The sequence below is a fragment of the Schistocerca cancellata genome, chromosome 9 (genome assembly GCF_023864275.1).
Source record: "Schistocerca cancellata isolate TAMUIC-IGC-003103 chromosome 9, iqSchCanc2.1, whole genome shotgun sequence".
Taxonomy (NCBI): domain Eukaryota; kingdom Metazoa; phylum Arthropoda; class Insecta; order Orthoptera; family Acrididae; genus Schistocerca; species Schistocerca cancellata.
Window position 1 is genome coordinate 260,721,563 of NC_064634.1, and position 17,701 is coordinate 260,739,263.

Below are 17,701 nucleotides of genomic sequence, written 5' to 3' on the forward strand. Positions count from 1 at the left end.
CATTTCCTTTGTGGTCTTATGAATTATTGGAACTGCTGTCTTGTATGTTATTCAGTATGTGTTAGTGAAGTATGGTACTCACATAGTTGAGACAAGACAAAGGTTCCAGGTTCAATTTCTGATCTGGATCACAATCTAATCAGCCAGAAAGTTCCACTATTAACACCAACTGTTCAGCTATCTTAGCAGCAGACCTCTTCATGGTGACTAAATTGAGGAGGACAGCTACAAAGACAGCTGAAACATTGCTTTTAATAGTTGTTTTAGTTTCAAACTGATGCAGCTCCATTCCTAAAAAAGATTTTGTTCAAATTGTAATATTTTTTGATGTGTTGATTATTATAAATGATTTTCAGTCCTACTTTTAGACTTACTCTATTGAGTTGTCCCATTCGTTGCTTATATATTTATCTGCACTAGATGCTATTAGTACAATGTAATAATCAAAATTAAGATGCTTTGTATATGCTCCAATAACACAAATTCTTTCTTCCTTTTCCCAGTTTAATATCTGTTACTATTCTATAGGACTACTGATAAATGTTTTAACAATATGGTATTTCCTTTTTCTGACACCTATTTCATTTTTCTTCTGAACACTAACATAGCTTGATATAACCCTTTTCTCTTGATAATTGTTAGTTTGGTTATTGCTATGGTCACCCTGACAAAATCCATTAAGTCATGCCAGGACAAGAATCCAGCAATCCCTTGTAAAAATTCCTCATTTTTCAGCCATGGGCAATTTTAAATTTATTATCTGTCCCTGAAAATTAACAATTTGGAATTGTGAAACACATTAAACTTAACTCCTTAATCATGAAATTTTAGGAAACTGGCTTATCTTTTGCTTAGGCCACCATTAAGTGATGGTATTCAAGGGTCATGTGATCCATACATCACTCTCATGGCTGTCAAAATCAATTGTCCAAGTGGAGCCACTACTTCTCCTTTGAGTAGGTCCTCAGTTGTCAACAGAAGTCTGAGTATATGCTGTTCCAGTTCTTCCACAAAGGAACGGAATCCAGAAAAAAACTCTGGATCCTCCGTGTAGCAGTAAGATAGCAAATCCTCTCAGCTACAGAGGCAAATAATCTAAACATGTAGATCAATTTAAGTACTTCTGAAAAATCAGCATGGCACAATAAATATGAGTCACTGCACAAACATATCACAGAATTCTCACAAACAGAATAATTCATTATATGTCACAGAGAAAACTATATGCACTTTATCACATTCTCACCATTTCAAGAAAAAGACTCACATATACAATAATCTGCTAAAATCCTTAAAGAGCTGCTTACCAAGAAAATAGCAGCTATGTGAGCAAACAGAAGAGCATAGACACCTCCAGATGCACCTGCAAGGAACACTACTGGATCAAAAACAGATGTGAGGAGGGCACCAAATATGACTCCAGATGAGTATACTGCCAGCATCCGCCGCCTTCCGTGGACCATTTCAAGGGGCACACCCAGCAGAAGCTGCACTACGACATTAACAATTAGGTGTGTTGTCCTGTCGAAAACAAAAACTCATCTGAGACAAAGGGGAAACATATAGCTTAATGTATCATGAAATACAAATTAAAATTATAAGAAACTGGAATGCAGTAATAAGAACTGCTTGTTGAACGCTTGTGGACCATTTCAAGGGGCACACCCAGCAGAAGCTGCACTACGACATTAACAATTAGGTGTGTTGTCCTGTCGAAAACAAAAACTCATCTGAGACAAAGGGGAAACATATAGCTTAATGTATCATGAAATACAAATTAAAATTATAAGAAACTGGAATGCAGTAATAAGAACTGCTTGTTGAACGCTTGTTGAAGAAAGTGTAATGGCATTTACAGAGCAATTCATAGGACACTGAAAACATGTTGTTGTTAATATGTATATAATATTTATAGAGACATAACATGTCTTTATTCAAGTGTCCAATGAATGAGATTTCCCAGCAATTCCACTACATTCTCTAGCAAGGCAAATTCATGTTTTTTTTTTTTTTTTTTTTTTTTTTTTAATTTATTGGCTTCTGGGATATACCTATACAGCCACATCAATAGTTGAATGTCAGTTATGATGATACAAATGTAAGGACAACACAACACCCAATTTCTGAACAGAGAAGATCTCCGATCCAGCTGGAATCAAACCTGGGCCCCTGTGGTTAGCAATCTGCCATGCTGACTGGGCAGCTACCAAGGCAGATTTCTGTAGAGTTGATGTCTTCTTTTAGCCATACCTGATGTGGACCCCACACACTTGAATAGTATTCTACTGTAGAACATAAGGGTTTTCTGTGATTAATATCTTTTGTGGAATAATTGCAGTTTTATGGTATCTTAATAATATATTAAAGATTTCTCCACCAAACCCATCAATTTTAACAGCTATCATCCCTTCCATGCCGAAAAGTTCCTCGTCTACACCCAAGTCGACAGTGGATGCTGCATGTGCATTGACACACAGTTCCTATTTGAATATAATGAAGGTTCTGCTGTGGTATGTACAAATATGTAAGTATCATCCCACACGTTTTGTGGGTGGCATTTTCAAGACTCTATAGTGCCGTTATTAGTATAACTACTGTTAAGTAATCACATCTTTGAGAAAGATGGCCACTAAGTAAATTGTGCAATTTCTGTGTGCATGAAAACATACGTTTTTAATTATATTTTTCCATTTTTACCTACTTTAAATTGTAGGCCCTTTCTTTGGTTTATGTTGTAATTACAGTGTCAAAAGTTTCTCTCTACACTGAATAATATTTTACTATCCAGTATAATGTAATTAATTGCAACCTCAGACTTTTGCAAATGAATATGAAGCTGGTATCCGTACAGATACCACTGGTGATTTTGCAGCTCTCGAAGAATAAAATTGTAATGAAATCCACACCTTTAGCTGCTTACAGGTGTTGATAAATATCAATGGGGTCACACATTTTTCAGCTGTCCCCATTGATCTTTATCAATGCCTCTAAGCAGCTAAAGGTCTGGATTTCATTATAATTTCCTTTTGCAAATTATGTGGTTACCTATGATGACATATTACCTGAGAAAAGCTACAAAAATATTCAGACCTTGATAAGATTTCAAAGAAGTGCAAAGACTGGCAACTCACTTTAAATGTTGTGAAACATACAATTATGGACTCATACTATCCCATCATTATAATATCAGTGGGTCACAAATGGTATCAGCCAACTCAGAGAAATAACTATGTGCAACAATTTGGAAGGATATGAAATGAAATAATCACATAAGCTCATTTATAGCTAGAATACTAGGGATACAAAAGAGATTACTTACAAAATATTTGTGTGACTTGCCCTAGAATATTGCTGAAGTGTGTGGGACCCATACCAAATAGGAGTAACAGGGTATACTGGATGGATATAAAGAAGGGCAGCACAAATGGCTTAAGGTTTCTTCGATTCACTGGAGAGTGTCATGAAGATGCTGAAATAACTGAATTTGCAGGCTGTTGAAGACAGATGCAAACTATCCCATGAAAACCTACTTAGAAAGTTTATGGAATCAAGGTTAAGTGATGCATCAAGGAATATATTATAGACCCCTACATAACACTCTCATATGGACTGCAAGAACAGTATTAAATAGATTAGACTAACTGGATCATGGTAAAAATATTAGACAATTAGACTAAGTACAGTATGCACAGATGCATTTAAACAATCTTCCTGTGCTCCATATATGAATGGAACAGGAAGAAGCCCTAATATCTGCTGCAACAGGAGGTTCAAAATGTTTTTCAGAGTATGGATGTAAATTTAGGTGTAGATGTAGATGATTTCTGAAAAACTATTTCAGAGCATTAAAGAAGAAATTCAAGAAATATTAAAGGAGAAATACATGAAACTCTGTGTCTAGAAGATAGCACCATATGGAAGAAAAAACAGAGAAAAAGAAACTGGAAGTATGCAAGATGTGGTGCTATATCATGCTATGCAAAAAACACAATCCAGGAACAGTTAATTTCATGCTGGATAGAGATCAGACATGTAAAATTGTATGATCAGACAATGATGGGAATATGCAGAACAGAGTAGCATAGATGAAGGTGTAATAGATGTATAGAATTTGAAAGGCCTAGCACAATACAGAGAGATGTCAAGGACATCACCAAACCTATCAATAGATTGATAACTTAAAAAAAGTTGAGGGCAGGTTGTGTCTTGTCTGGATATCTCAGTTGTTATGAACATTGCCTGAGAAAGGTGAGGTTCCAGGTTTTTATCCCAATTTGGCATGCAGTTTTACTCTGTTAGAAAGGTTCAAAACAACACACACTCCACTGGAGAATGACAGATTCATTCTACACACAAACTCTAGGCTGGGGTTCTGCACTCTTCTTTTTTTTCCCAGGAATGCTGGTTTAGCAAGTTATACAGGAGAGCTTCTGTGAAATTTGAAAAGAGAAAGGGAAGTTATTAGGGGATGTTCCGAGTTATGTCTCGATAGAACATTGCAAGGTAATGTTCTGAGTTCAAACCCCAGTCTGACACGCATATTTAATCTGTAAATAAATTTTAAAACAGTGCACACTCCACTACATAGTGAAAGATCCATTCTGAAAGATGTAATAGAATTTGTAACTTGAATGAAAAATTATTATAGCCAGTTAGATTTCCTAATACATTTCTGAATCTATGTGGGTTTACAGCACTGCATAAATAGCAGTGTCACATGTTTTATACACGCCTGCATTCAAGGTATTTTCATCCTCTGTAGACAGTACAATGCCTATCACTACCACTATGTATTTATGGTCAGTGATAAAAAAGGAAAAAATGTCCAAAGTTCAGAACAAGGCACACTTGCCAGAGCCACATAAAATATTAATGTGCAAGTTATAAGACACATATGTGATAGCAGTGTGCCTCTGTTGAAGTCACAGTAGAGGACTGAAATGTAACAGCTCATTTTTCATAACATTTCTAAGCTAACTTGGATTGAATGATTAACTATTATACCACTAAGTAGGTCTCATTTAAGTGATTTTGCCTTTTGAGCTTTGTAACATAATTTTCAACAACTTCATACCAAAGTACTCATTAATACTACTTTCATCCAATGGCAGTAACATGCATTGTCAGATCATTTAATTGCAATTAGGAGTTTTCATTTACAAAAAATTGAGTAACAAAAGAGATACCAAATATACTGTAATTATAATGTTTGAAACCTGTAGCAACTCTGTGTATCATACTGTCAGCTTGCTATGCCACTGGATAAGGTAACAACAGCTAACTAAATTGTAATTAATGTAATTCACAAAATGAAAGCAGATTAACAATCTAAACAAAGTGTTCATTTGGGCTGCTTTATTATATATTGAATTCTGTTAACAATAAAAAAATAATTTACTCATATTTGAAACAGAAAACATATTAGGAATGCTTGGGATAATTTTGTTTCAGTGTAATTAACAAAAATGCAATCAGCATTGTTTATTCATATCATTTCACTTATTTTTTCCATGAAAACAAAAAATGTCTTTGTCTTTGTATCACATTTCATGAATTTCAGTTTTACCCACTGGATGATAATATTTCTTGTGGCTATCAACAACTTCTGTGATTTTAATTACAGAATTTACTATACACAATATTACATCAATTGTTAGCAAGAGTATATAAGACCCAGAAGAAATCATTTGGGAGGCCCAGCACAATGTAACACCTTGAGCAGCATTCCATGACTTAATAAATTGTACACCTGTTGACAATAACTGACTTTTGATATCATTTGGGAACCATGGTGTCTTCTGGCCATTGTCACTTAAGAAACTTACAAGAAACATCAACTGCAGCAAAGCAACGAAATGAAGATAAGTTCTGGTCAACATTTATTATTCTGGACAAACTAAGTTACTGAAACATTTCTTTTTATGTGTAAATAAATTTAAGCCCCAAAACTAAACTAATTTATGTAGACCTATGTAAGAAACACTGTATTTTTGTATTAGTTCCATGTATTGTCTTTAAATTGCCTTATACTGTAAAATTGTAATTAATTGTTAAACATGAAAGAACGATTGTATTTTTCAGTTGGCAAATGAGGCATCAGATGCAGTGCAACAGGCATCGACAATCAAATTTTATGCAATCAGCTGCACTGCAAAGAAGCACAGCAAAGTCTCTCAAACATTTTTCCATGCAAGAAGCTTCCAGAACAGGAAGAGACTGAGCAAAAATGACAGTAAAGTTGCCTTCAGTTGTCTACTTGTTTATAAACATAAGCAGCATCTGACTCACTCTCTCTTGATGTCTCTCTCTCTTAATGATTGCTCTCTCGAATAATTTTGTACTTGAAAAATATTTTCGAGGTGTATAAAGTATTTATCTATGTAAAAGTATCATCAATATATCAGCAATTGTTGTGATTTACCAATTTTTCACTTCAACAACATTAACCTTGCATGCCAACTTTTCTATGTTTCAGCTAGGAGAACTGCAAGACTGCCGAACATCATTGATGTTTGAATTTTTAGTAGCCACTTGTGCGTCCCTGAGATCTGTTAAGTCGATCTGTAAATGCAGTTTCCAGGCAACACTTATGTGCATAACACGTAATATTAATGATCAGCGTATGGCCAACAAATGATGCGCATAGTCAGTCCACTCCTCAGTATCAAAGCAAGCTAGACAAAATCTTGAATTATTATTTTTTTTCTCTCTTAGTGGTAAATTTATCTGTGCCTTGTGATAATTTAAACTTATCATTTTTTTTAGTTGGCTTCTTCTTTTAATTAACAGCACTGCAGTTAATTTCCTCTTATCGAAATTTATATTTCAGTTACCACTAAAGAGCGCCACACAAATAGAGAAAACTTCCTTTTTTGTAAATAATAATTCAACTAGCACACAGTGTGGGGCCAGAACTAAAATTCATGAATGTACTAATCTTTCATTTGTTTTATTTTTCATGAACCAACTGCACTGGTGGAGTACTGAGGAAATAGATGTTGAAGTGTAAAATAGATTCCTGTCATAGATGATGAGCTTCACCTCCAATCCATGTGCAGTTCTGCATAAAAGGTACAGTCGCTTGCATGTTGCTGTTGCAATAGTTTTGCCATCCATAGTCACATCATTTCATCATCAGTAGAATCATCTTATTGCACTCTCAGTATAGAATAGTGTAGCTGTTGCTGCACTGCAGTGTAGAATTTGAGCTATCGCTAAGCTGCACACCAGCTACTAGTAAATTTTCATGTGTTATTTTAAAGTTATCTTGTTATTCTGCCAGTTAGGTAATTTCATTGCTGTGTCTATAAAGTTTTGTATAGTTACTCAGGTTAGATGGAAGGAGGGTACCCTCTCTAGGCATAATTGTTTGTAAAATCACCAAAATTGGTAAATTCACAAACATGGACCGTGTACAAGAAACTACCAGTGAAGATATTACCAATGTTGTCACTGACTCAATAGCAATTGAAACTGAGCCAGACAATACAGTAGTTGATATAACTGAGCACCCTCATCTGCAGGGGGTGCCCAACAATGCCCCACACTCACTGCAGACACTTTACCAGCTTTATTAGACAGAATGGCGCACATGATGAACAAACGCGATGAAGTGCAAGCTGCAAAACAAAGAGAACATGAAAAAGCGCAAGCTGCTAGGGAAAGAGAATGTGATAAAGCGCTCATAAAACAAATCATGGAACAAAACAGGTAATGTGATGAAATGCAAGTGGCAAAAAAAAGAGAACGCGATGAAGCTCTAGCAGCAAAATTGATTGCTAGCTTCAAACTATTACAAAAGAAGTCTCAGCAATGCAAAAGGTCTCTAAAGACCTGGCCAAAACAGTAACTAAATTAATGGGTGATGTCAGTGCTGTGCAAACTGCACAGAAAACCATTGAAGAGACGATAGAATCAGTGCAAAGGGCACAAAAGAAAATGGAAGAGTCCATTGCGCAATTAGCATAGGTAGTAAATAGTTTATCTTTAGAACCAGATCCACCTGCTATGGCTAAAATAGCTGAATAAAGTGAGACTATAAATAAAGAATTCCATCACTGGTTGAGAGAAAAGGACAAAATGACAGGTGACCGTATTAAATCTGAAATAAAGAGCGTGGCAGCCAGAGCTAACAGAGAAGAAGCCACAGAATTAAATAAAACTAAGAAAATAATAGCCACGAAGATAGAGCAGCTTAAGCAGTTGTCACAGACAAAATACCAAAGTGGCACAAAGAAATCACAACACAAATCCAGAACATTCATTGTGTTGTGGAAACATTACCACTACAATGACATAGGGTACCGCAGCTTGACATACACATGCGTGATGGGTATGAATCTGATCCGGGAGTTGCAGGATCAATTTATGAACAGTATCAGAGAGAGGACCCCCAGATACAACAATCACCGAGAGTGATGGGGCAGATAATGCTTTCATGGGTATTTTAATGGATGAGGGCCTAAGGCAATGGAGCCTTATGGGCAGCAGAAGCTATCAAGAATTATGATATATATATTCAATTTGAAAAGGCATTTCTGTCAAAATATTGGTTGCCAGGAGTACAAGAGAGATTAGGAAAAGAGATATTTTTGCTGGAACAGTATAATCCAAAACTAGGAGGGTTACACTGGTATTTTGGTATTGGGGCAAGCCAGTGGCACAGAAAGATGTGCTCTGGCTGTTAAAGGCAAAATTACCACCCAACATCTGAGAAAAATTAATTATTTATCCAGACAAGGACATAGAAAATTTTCTTTTGGTGCTATACAGAGTTGATTTGATACAAGAGGATGTAAGAAATAGCAGTCAGTACCAAGAAACTCAGAATGATAGGCATAACGGACATGGCAGCAATCACCGTAACAATGCTGGCTCACACCATGATGGCAGTGCATCACATGCCGGCACATCAACAGGCGGTGACGGTAATGGAAGTGTTCAACAAAAACAATCATATGCACAAAGACTGCACAAGATAACAACAAATACCACCCTGGGTATGATAATGAATGACTGCAGTGGCTATATAAACAGTAACAACAACCAGAACCATAATTACCAGAGGCAAGGTAATACATCTACATCTACATCTACATCTACATCTACATCCATACTCCGCAAGCCACCTGATGGTGTGTGGTGGGGGGTACCTTGAGTACCTCTATCGGTTCTCCCTTCTATTCCAGTCTCGTATTGTTCATGGAAAGAAGAATTGTTGGTATGCTTCTGTGTGGGCTCTAATCTCTCTGATTTTATCCTCATGATCTCTTCGCAAGATATACGTAGGAGGGAGCAATATACTGCTTGATTCTTCGGTGAAGGTATGTTCTTGAAACTTCAACAAAAGCCCATACCAAGCTACTGAGTGTCTCTCCTGCAGAGTCATCCACTGGAGTTTACCTATCATCTCCGTAATGCTTTCGTGATTACTAAGTGATCCTGTAACAAAGTGCGCTGGTCTCCGTTGGATCTTCTCTATCTCATCTATCAACTCTATCTGGTACGGATCCAACACTGCTGAGCAGTATTCAAGCAGTGTGCGAACAAGCATACTGTAACCTACTTCCTTTGTTTTTGGATTGCATTTCCTTAGGATTCTTCCAATGAATCTCAGTCTGGCATCTGCTTTACCAACGATCAACTTTATATGATCATTCCATTTTAAATCACTCCTAATGCGTACTCCCAGATAACTTATGGAATTAACTGCTTCCAGTTGCTGACCTGCTGTTTTGTAGCTAACTGATAAGGGATCTATCTTTCTATGTATTCGCAGCACATTACACTTGTCTACATTGAGATTCAATTGCCATTCCCTGCACCATGCGTCAATTCGCTGCAGATTCTCCTGCATTTCAGTACAATTTTCCATTGTTACAACCTCTCGATATACCACAGCATCATCCGCAAAAAGCCTCAGTGAACTTCCAATGTCATCCACAAGGACATTTATGTATATTGTGAATAGCATCGGTCCTACGACACTCCCCTGCGGCACACCTGAAATCACTCTTACTTTGGAAGACTTCTCTCCATTGAGAATGACATGCTGCGTTCTGTTATCTACAAACTCTTCAATCCAATCACACAATTGGTCTGATAGTCCATATGCTCTTACTTTGTTCATTAAACGACTGTGGGGAACTGTATCGAACGCCTTGTGGAAGTCAAGAAACATGGCATCTACCTGTGAACCCGTGTCTACGGCCCTCTGAGTCTCGTGGACAAATAGCATGAACTGGGTTTCACATGACCACCTTTTTTGAAACCCATGCTGATTCCTACAGAGTAGATTTCTAGTCTCCAGAAAAGTCATTATACTAGAGCATAATACGTGTTCCAAAATTCTACAACTGATCGATGTTAGAGCTATAGGTCTATAGTTCTGCACATCTGTTCGACGTCCCTTCTTGAAAACGGGGATGACCTGTGCCCTTTTCCAATCCTTTGGAATGATATGCTCTTCTAGAGACCTATGGTACACCGCTGCAAGAAGGGGGGCAAGTTCCTTCGCGTACTCTGTGTAAAATCGAACTGGTATCCCATCAGGTCCAGCAGCCTTTCCTCTTTTGAGCGATTTTAATTGTTTCTCTATCCCTCTGTCATCTATTTTGATATCTACCATTTTGTCATCTGTGCAACAATCTAGAGAAGGAACTACAGTGCAGTCGTCCTTTGTGAAAATGCTTTGGAGAAAGACATTTAGTATTTTGGCCTTTATTCTGTCATCCTCTGTTTCAGTACCATTTTGGTCACAGAGTGTCTGGACATTTTGTTTTGATCCACCTACCGCTTTGACATAAGACCAAAATTTCTTAGAATTTTCTGCCAAGTCAGTACATAGAACTTTACTTTCGAATTCATTGAACGCCTCTCGCAATGCCCTGCTCACACTACATTTCGCTTCGCGTAATTTTTGTTTGTCTGCAAGGCGTTGGTTTTTTTTATGTTTGCTGTGAAGTTGCCTTTGCTTCCACAGCAGTTTTCTAAATTGGTTGTTGTATCATGGTGGCTCCTTTCCATCTCTTACGATCTCGCTTGGCACATACTCATCTAACGCATATTGTACGATGGTTTTGAACTTTGTCCACTGATCCTCAACACTATCCGTACTTGAGATAAAACTTTTGTGTTGAGCCATCAGGGACTCAGTAATCTGCTTTTTGTCACTTTTGCTAAACATAAAAATCTTCCTACATTTTTTAATATTTCTATTTACGGCTGAAATCATCGATGCAGTAACCGTTTTATGATCGCTGATTCTCTGTTCCCTGTTAACTGCTTCTAATGCGCATGCCCAGAATCGAAATGATGACTGAGCTGACAGGCAAGAAGTGTGCATAGTTGAGGTGCCAACCTCAACTATGATGCCATCAACAAACTAAGTGCAGCTGAGTCACACTCTCTGATTGCAGCCACGGGACAGAACAGGGACAGAACTCTGCTAGAGCATGTGCACGTGCTCCAGTACAATGACAACCAGAACATGAGGCATGAATTGTTTACAGATAATGGAACAATTTCTGAAGAGAATCGTGAATTTGTACAGGCTGCTCTGCAAGCCATAGTAGGAGGTATTCCCACAACGCTCATTTTTGATGCTGGTGCAAATGCGAATGTTATTGAAGAAAATTTTTTCCACATGATCAATCAGCATTGAAAAGTACTAATGTTACTGGGTCAGAATTGTGTGGTACCCACTGCTATTGGCTCTGGAGGCCAAATTATGATACAGACATGCATACATATTAAATATGAGAGGTCTCATGGTATCTTGTCTCGTAGGCACTGAGTATATGCAGGATAGGGATGTAGCTATCAACCTTCCCCATGGTCAATGTCATTTGAGGATTGGAGGAGAATTAAAAATTCTGAACTTGATTAAAACGAAAGGTTGGTATACCAGGCTGTGGGATGGATTCAAGTGAAAATCATAAACAGAAGGATGCAAGACCATCATAGGTACCATAGCCTTTCACCAGATGAACAGGATAGCCAGTAGTATGATGTAAACTCTATCACCATTCAGAGTAAGTCCGAGAAATCAATGTCTTTGTCAGATGAACAAAGACAAGATTTATGTTTACTTCTGAAGACATACATTCAGGTCTTTTCCAAAAGGCCTGGTGTCCTAAAAGAATACGAATATTGGATGGCCGTATACCCCCATAAGACCTTTACACATGCAGCCTACTCTGTCCTGTGATCTAAGTGTGAGGCAGTCAGACAGGAGGTTAATAACATGATTTAGTGGCGCATCACCAAATCGTCTTTCTCCCCCTATAGCAGCCATCTATTAGCGGTGGGCAAAGTAGGTGGAAGGGTGCGCCTTGTCCTAGATGTGAGGCCAATCAACAAGTCCCAGTGAGTTTAGAGGAACAATCACAGAAATTTCTTGGGGTACAGTACTTGTCATCACTCAACATGTCCTGCTTGTACTGGCAAGTGCAGTTAGGAGAAGAATCTAGAAAGTATACTGCTTTCATCTTTGCTGGCAGGTCCTACCAATTTAGGGTTTTGCCCTTTGGCCTCAACGTAAGTGCTGGAGTGTTTATCTCCACCCTGGACATGGTCCTGGGACCGGAATTGCTGGATCAAGTAACATTGTATGTGGATTATTTGCTAGTCACAATGCCCATGTGGGATGAGCAACTGGATGTGCTAGATAGGGTGTTCAAGAAGTTCTCTGAGTAGTAAGTTCAGTGTAACAGCCAACTTAGAGAAATCAAAGTTTCCTAGACATGAATTAAAATTTCTTGGACACATCATTTCTCCCACACGTATATTACCTGATACAGAAAAGATCAATGCAATTTGCAAATTCCCAGCACCTGCCACTAAAAAGCAACTTAAATCTTTCCTTGGACTTGCACCATTTTTTCACCTTTTTGTAGCCGATCAGTCAATGAACGATCCTGATCTCTTAAATTTGATATCAGCGAACATTCTGCATCACCCTGATATGACCAAAGATTTCTGCATAGCAACTGATGCTTCCTGCTCCAGTTTAGGCACATGCCTCTTTCAGGATGACAACACAGAAGGTAAGATAATGTACAAAGTCATCAGTTTTGCAAGTCGAGTCCTGACTCCACTACACCACTACAGAGTTAGAGGCATTAGCCGTTGTGTGGTCTTTTAGGAAATTTAATTATTACATCTGTGGTAAACATATCAAAGTTTAATGTGACCACTAGGCACTTAGTTTACTCTGAACATGCAAATTGTTGCATCAGCACCTAGTGTAGTGGATGCTGCTACTCCAGGAATATGATTATTAGATTGTGCATATAAGTGGTAGGGAGAATGTTGTAACATATGCACTCTCTCATTTACCTGAGTATTAGACATAGTGGAACAAATGTCCAACTTAAAAATTGTGTTGTTGAAAGACCCTTTACACCACCAGTATTATTTAGAAATGTGTAGGAATATGGCTAATTTACAGGATGCAGATGACAGGTGGGCTCAAGTCAAGCACATACACTTGCCGATTGGCCCCACCACAAACTGTCACAATACTTTATGGTACATAATGACGTGCTTTTCCACCACCAGTGCAGTCAACCAGAGTCATGGTGTGTCTGCGTCCTGGACAGGTATAAGGAACATGTGATATGGTACACCCATATTGCATGGGGGCACTTTGGGGTCGAGAAGTGTAAGAGAAAAATTAAGCACTACTGTTACATACTGAACCTGCACTGTTATGTGCATAAATTACTTTGCACCTGTAAAGTTTGTTAGTGAAGTAAGCCTTCTAATCTTCCCAATAAAATAGCACTGCATGTGATTATCAGTAATAAACCAGGAGAGGTGGCAGCCATTGATGTCTCCAGCCCCCACATCCAGGCAAGGGGAGGCATCAGATACATTGTCACCTTGTACAACATCGTTTCAAAATTTGTATGTTTGTATGTCACTAAGTCAGCTACAGCAGTGCCCATCATTAAATGAATCCAGAAGACTTCTTCTCAGGATCAGGAAGCCGGATACTATTCTATCTGATAATACACCAGATTTCACTTTCAAGAGATGGAAAAACTTCTTAAAAGAAAATGCTATCCATGAGATATTAATAAGCAGTTTCCAACTAGAATAAAATCCCATAGTAAAGATTTTCTGGGAATTCAATAGGTTCATTCGAACATATATACTGAATAAACAAACCAAATGGGTGGAATTTGTTTCGCCATTCGAGTTGATGGTAAACAGTCTTCCCGACACAACGATTTAACTTATGCCAGCATCTATTATGTTTGATACTATAGAGAGGAATGAATGGGTCAATCCTCTGAAAAAATTTTCTGATGATGAATTACCCAGAGAGGGATGAATCAGATGATCACTTATTGCTATTACTGCAGCTGCACAGACTAGGAAGCTTGCTTATGATAAGAAGCTTGGCAAAGTGCAAGAGTATAAAGTTGGAGATCATAGCCTCCTGAGATCACATCTAAAATCTTCTTTCTTCTAAGTCAGGACAAGAAGTGGCAAACTTTATACACTGGTGCATACAAAATTGTATGCATTCATTATGAAGGCAGTTATTTGCTTGCCTACCCAGATTCATGGTAGATCAAAGGCTTATACCATCAAAATGATCTCAAGGAAGATGTTCAATCATGAACAGAATTCATATTGATCTATGTAAACAAGGGCAAGCAGCTTTTTGTATTATTTTCCTTATTATTATTATCTGTGTTGTCTTACGGATTTTGTATTCATATATTTGTTAAGATAGACAGAATATGGACTATAAAAGGAACAAACAAGGCTGTAAAGTTGTACATAAACAAATGAACCAGATTTGACTAATTAATGAGAAAGCACAGTAGTGCATACAATGTACATACTAGTCTAATGCAGAGATTATGACTAGTTTTGATATTCATTTCCTGTGTTTAGCTGTAAAGTATTTCTTATGTTTTCTTTTTGTATGTATATTTTATGTTTATTCCAAGATTAATAAGTGTCATTCAGACACTGTCAGTAATGAACTGAACAAAGACAGCATCTTCAGAGCTTACAGTAAATAAACATGAACTTAAATGAACTGATAAATGTTGTTAGTAAAGTAAACTGTCAGTATCTGGCATAAATAGTGCACATAAATCTGTAAATATTTACCGTAAGATGTATTGCCATTTCTATCTTTTATGCAAACAGCTCTATGACTATGCAGTCATGTTTCAACTCCTATTTATGTTTCATTTTGCTAGGATTTAAAGAACCTTTGATTGAGTCATTTAAAGAATGTTTTATTGGGAGATTTCTTATTGACATAGCTGCTCCATGAAAAGCGTATTCTCATATTAGGCACCAGGAATGTGTTACAGAAATAATAACATGCACAGATCTATGTAAATAATAGCTTTAAGTTTCTAACTAATAGTTAGTAAGCATTTAGTTAACTTCTATGCATTTTCGTTTTTACTGATTTTTGTTTATTGTATATATCTATATGCTTTTTTCTGTGAACATAATTAATGATACAGGTAACATTGTAGTAAAGTAGCATTAAGAGCCATTTATGCACCTTGTTGTAAGCATAATACTGTAATACCATGAGATGAACTGATTATGCTAGGCGAGACACAGGCTTTACACATGCGGTTTTTTAGGCATGTTTAATTTTGCAAATGCAAATTTTGGGTTTAGCTTCCCTTTGTTTGGGAATCTCTCATGCTTTGTGCTCTGTGGTTATTTTTTGTTTGTTGTGAATAGGAATTTCACCTGTACTGGGCAACATGGAACACTCGTGGCCACATATATATGTTGACAATGATCTTGTGCATATGAGCCACTCAGTATGAATGTTAAACCAGACTGCTAGAGTAAATTGTATAGCAGCACAATATTTCTATGCAGGCATGGTTTCAATGTAAACATGTTTAATATGCATATATTTTGTAAATAGTTAGGTATTTTTATATTGATTTCTGGTATTCTGGTAGCAGGGACTCACTTGTAAATAAGGGGTGAACTTGCAGAAGTGACTACATGTGACACAAATAGTGCCACAAGGACAGGTGGACAATATAGTGCACTATTAAGGGAACATGGGACACTCAAGTGAGTTCAAAATTTAGAGTTTGAAGTTTTTATAAAACTTATAATCACGCAAAAGAGGTGATGAACAATGGCTAGGGTCAGACTTATCGTCTGTGGACTGTGTGTAGCAGGCGATGGGAGGTGAACCTATCTCTTCAGCCTCTTCTTATGGCCTAATCCAATGAGTGATACAGTTTTACACACACACAAAGCAATAGAGTGAAGTGCAGCATAGTGGCATGCTACTTTTAAGGCACAAACTGTGACTAATTTAGCTAAAGACAGTGTTGGGACGAAGTATTATTGACAACATCTTAACAGTGCAATTACACATGATGTGACTCTACAGTGTGACAAATAAACTGTGTTAGCAGAGACATTTAATTAATGCTTGCTTAAAAACATACATGTAATTGCACTAAATAAGTCTAACAGACAGTGCTGGGACACATTTGTTGTGGTTATTCAAACCAGGAACCATTTTAAAACAGTGTGACAGGCTTAGTTGTGTGAATTGTTAACACTATAGTGAACAGACAATGACAATTTACATTCATGCTAGAGGGACACTTATCACACAACACTACACATGTGCTAATCAGAACCTTTTTCCTAGGGCACTACAGTGCATAATGATATATAAAGGACTGATTCTTCCATATTTTATGTATTTCATGAATGCAAGAAACATCATGTGGATTGGTACCACATGTGTCTGTGCAGCAGCCAAGCTCAAACTGGGTGCATGGAGCATGCCTGCCTTCATCATCCCACTGGCTGGCAGCAGGGCACACAACATGTGGCATGTTATTCAGTGATGTCATTCTTATGAGACGGCATTAGTGGCGACCTGGTGCTGCCACTGATGATCAATGCTCTCCGCTTGTCTGCACAGTTGACTGAGTGCTGGGAACAATGACCTTCCTCACTGTGCCACCACTGTGTGCTGAACCAATATGTTTGATCGATGGATTTTTAACTAATTAAATGTGCAAAGCAGACTGAATTGTTTGATGAAACGTGGACCAATGTGTGCCAAGAGCACAGTAAAGAATACAATCTGCATGTTTTCTCATTTGTAAAAGATTTTTACAGATGAAATGGCATTCATTTAACTTTTATGACTTGTACGATAATTTGTGAGACTTTTAATGAGATGATTGATCAGTTGGACTTTAAAGATGAAAGAAAATTTTTATAACTAAACTGTAATTAAAAAGTGAAGTTTATATGTAGAAGTTTACCTGCTACCTGACTATATTCAATTTAATTCTACTTTTTATTTTCTAACTATGTTGTAAAACTAAAAAGTATCATTCGAGGGAACAATGACACATTTCTTTTTATGTGTAAATAAATTTAAGCTCCAAAACTAAAATAATTTATGTTAACCTACATAAGAAATGCTGTATTTTTGTATTAATTCCATGTACTGTCTTTAAATTGTCTTATAATATAAAATTGTAATTAATTCTTAAATGTGAGAGAGTAAATGTATTTTTTAATTGGCAAATAATGCATCAAATGCAGCACAAGAGGTGTCAACAATCAAATTTTATGCAATCAGCTGTACCACTAAGGAGTGCAACATAGTCTCTTGAACATTTTTCCATGCAAAAGGCTTCTAGAACAGGTAGAGACTGGG

The 17,701-nt window shown here is 37.2% G+C and overlaps 1 protein-coding gene across 1 annotated transcript in view; it reads right to left on the reverse strand.

The window, feature by feature from the left end:
* The window catches only part of LOC126100745 (protein rhomboid-like), a 128,120-nt gene that overhangs the window by 44,678 nt on the left and 65,741 nt on the right, over positions 1-17,701 (reverse strand). Inside the window, exon 6 of the mRNA XM_049911369.1 lies at positions 1,308-1,521. Within this exon, the coding sequence (XP_049767326.1) occupies positions 1,308-1,521 (214 nt within the window). The remainder of the gene's footprint in view (positions 1-1,307; positions 1,522-17,701) is intronic.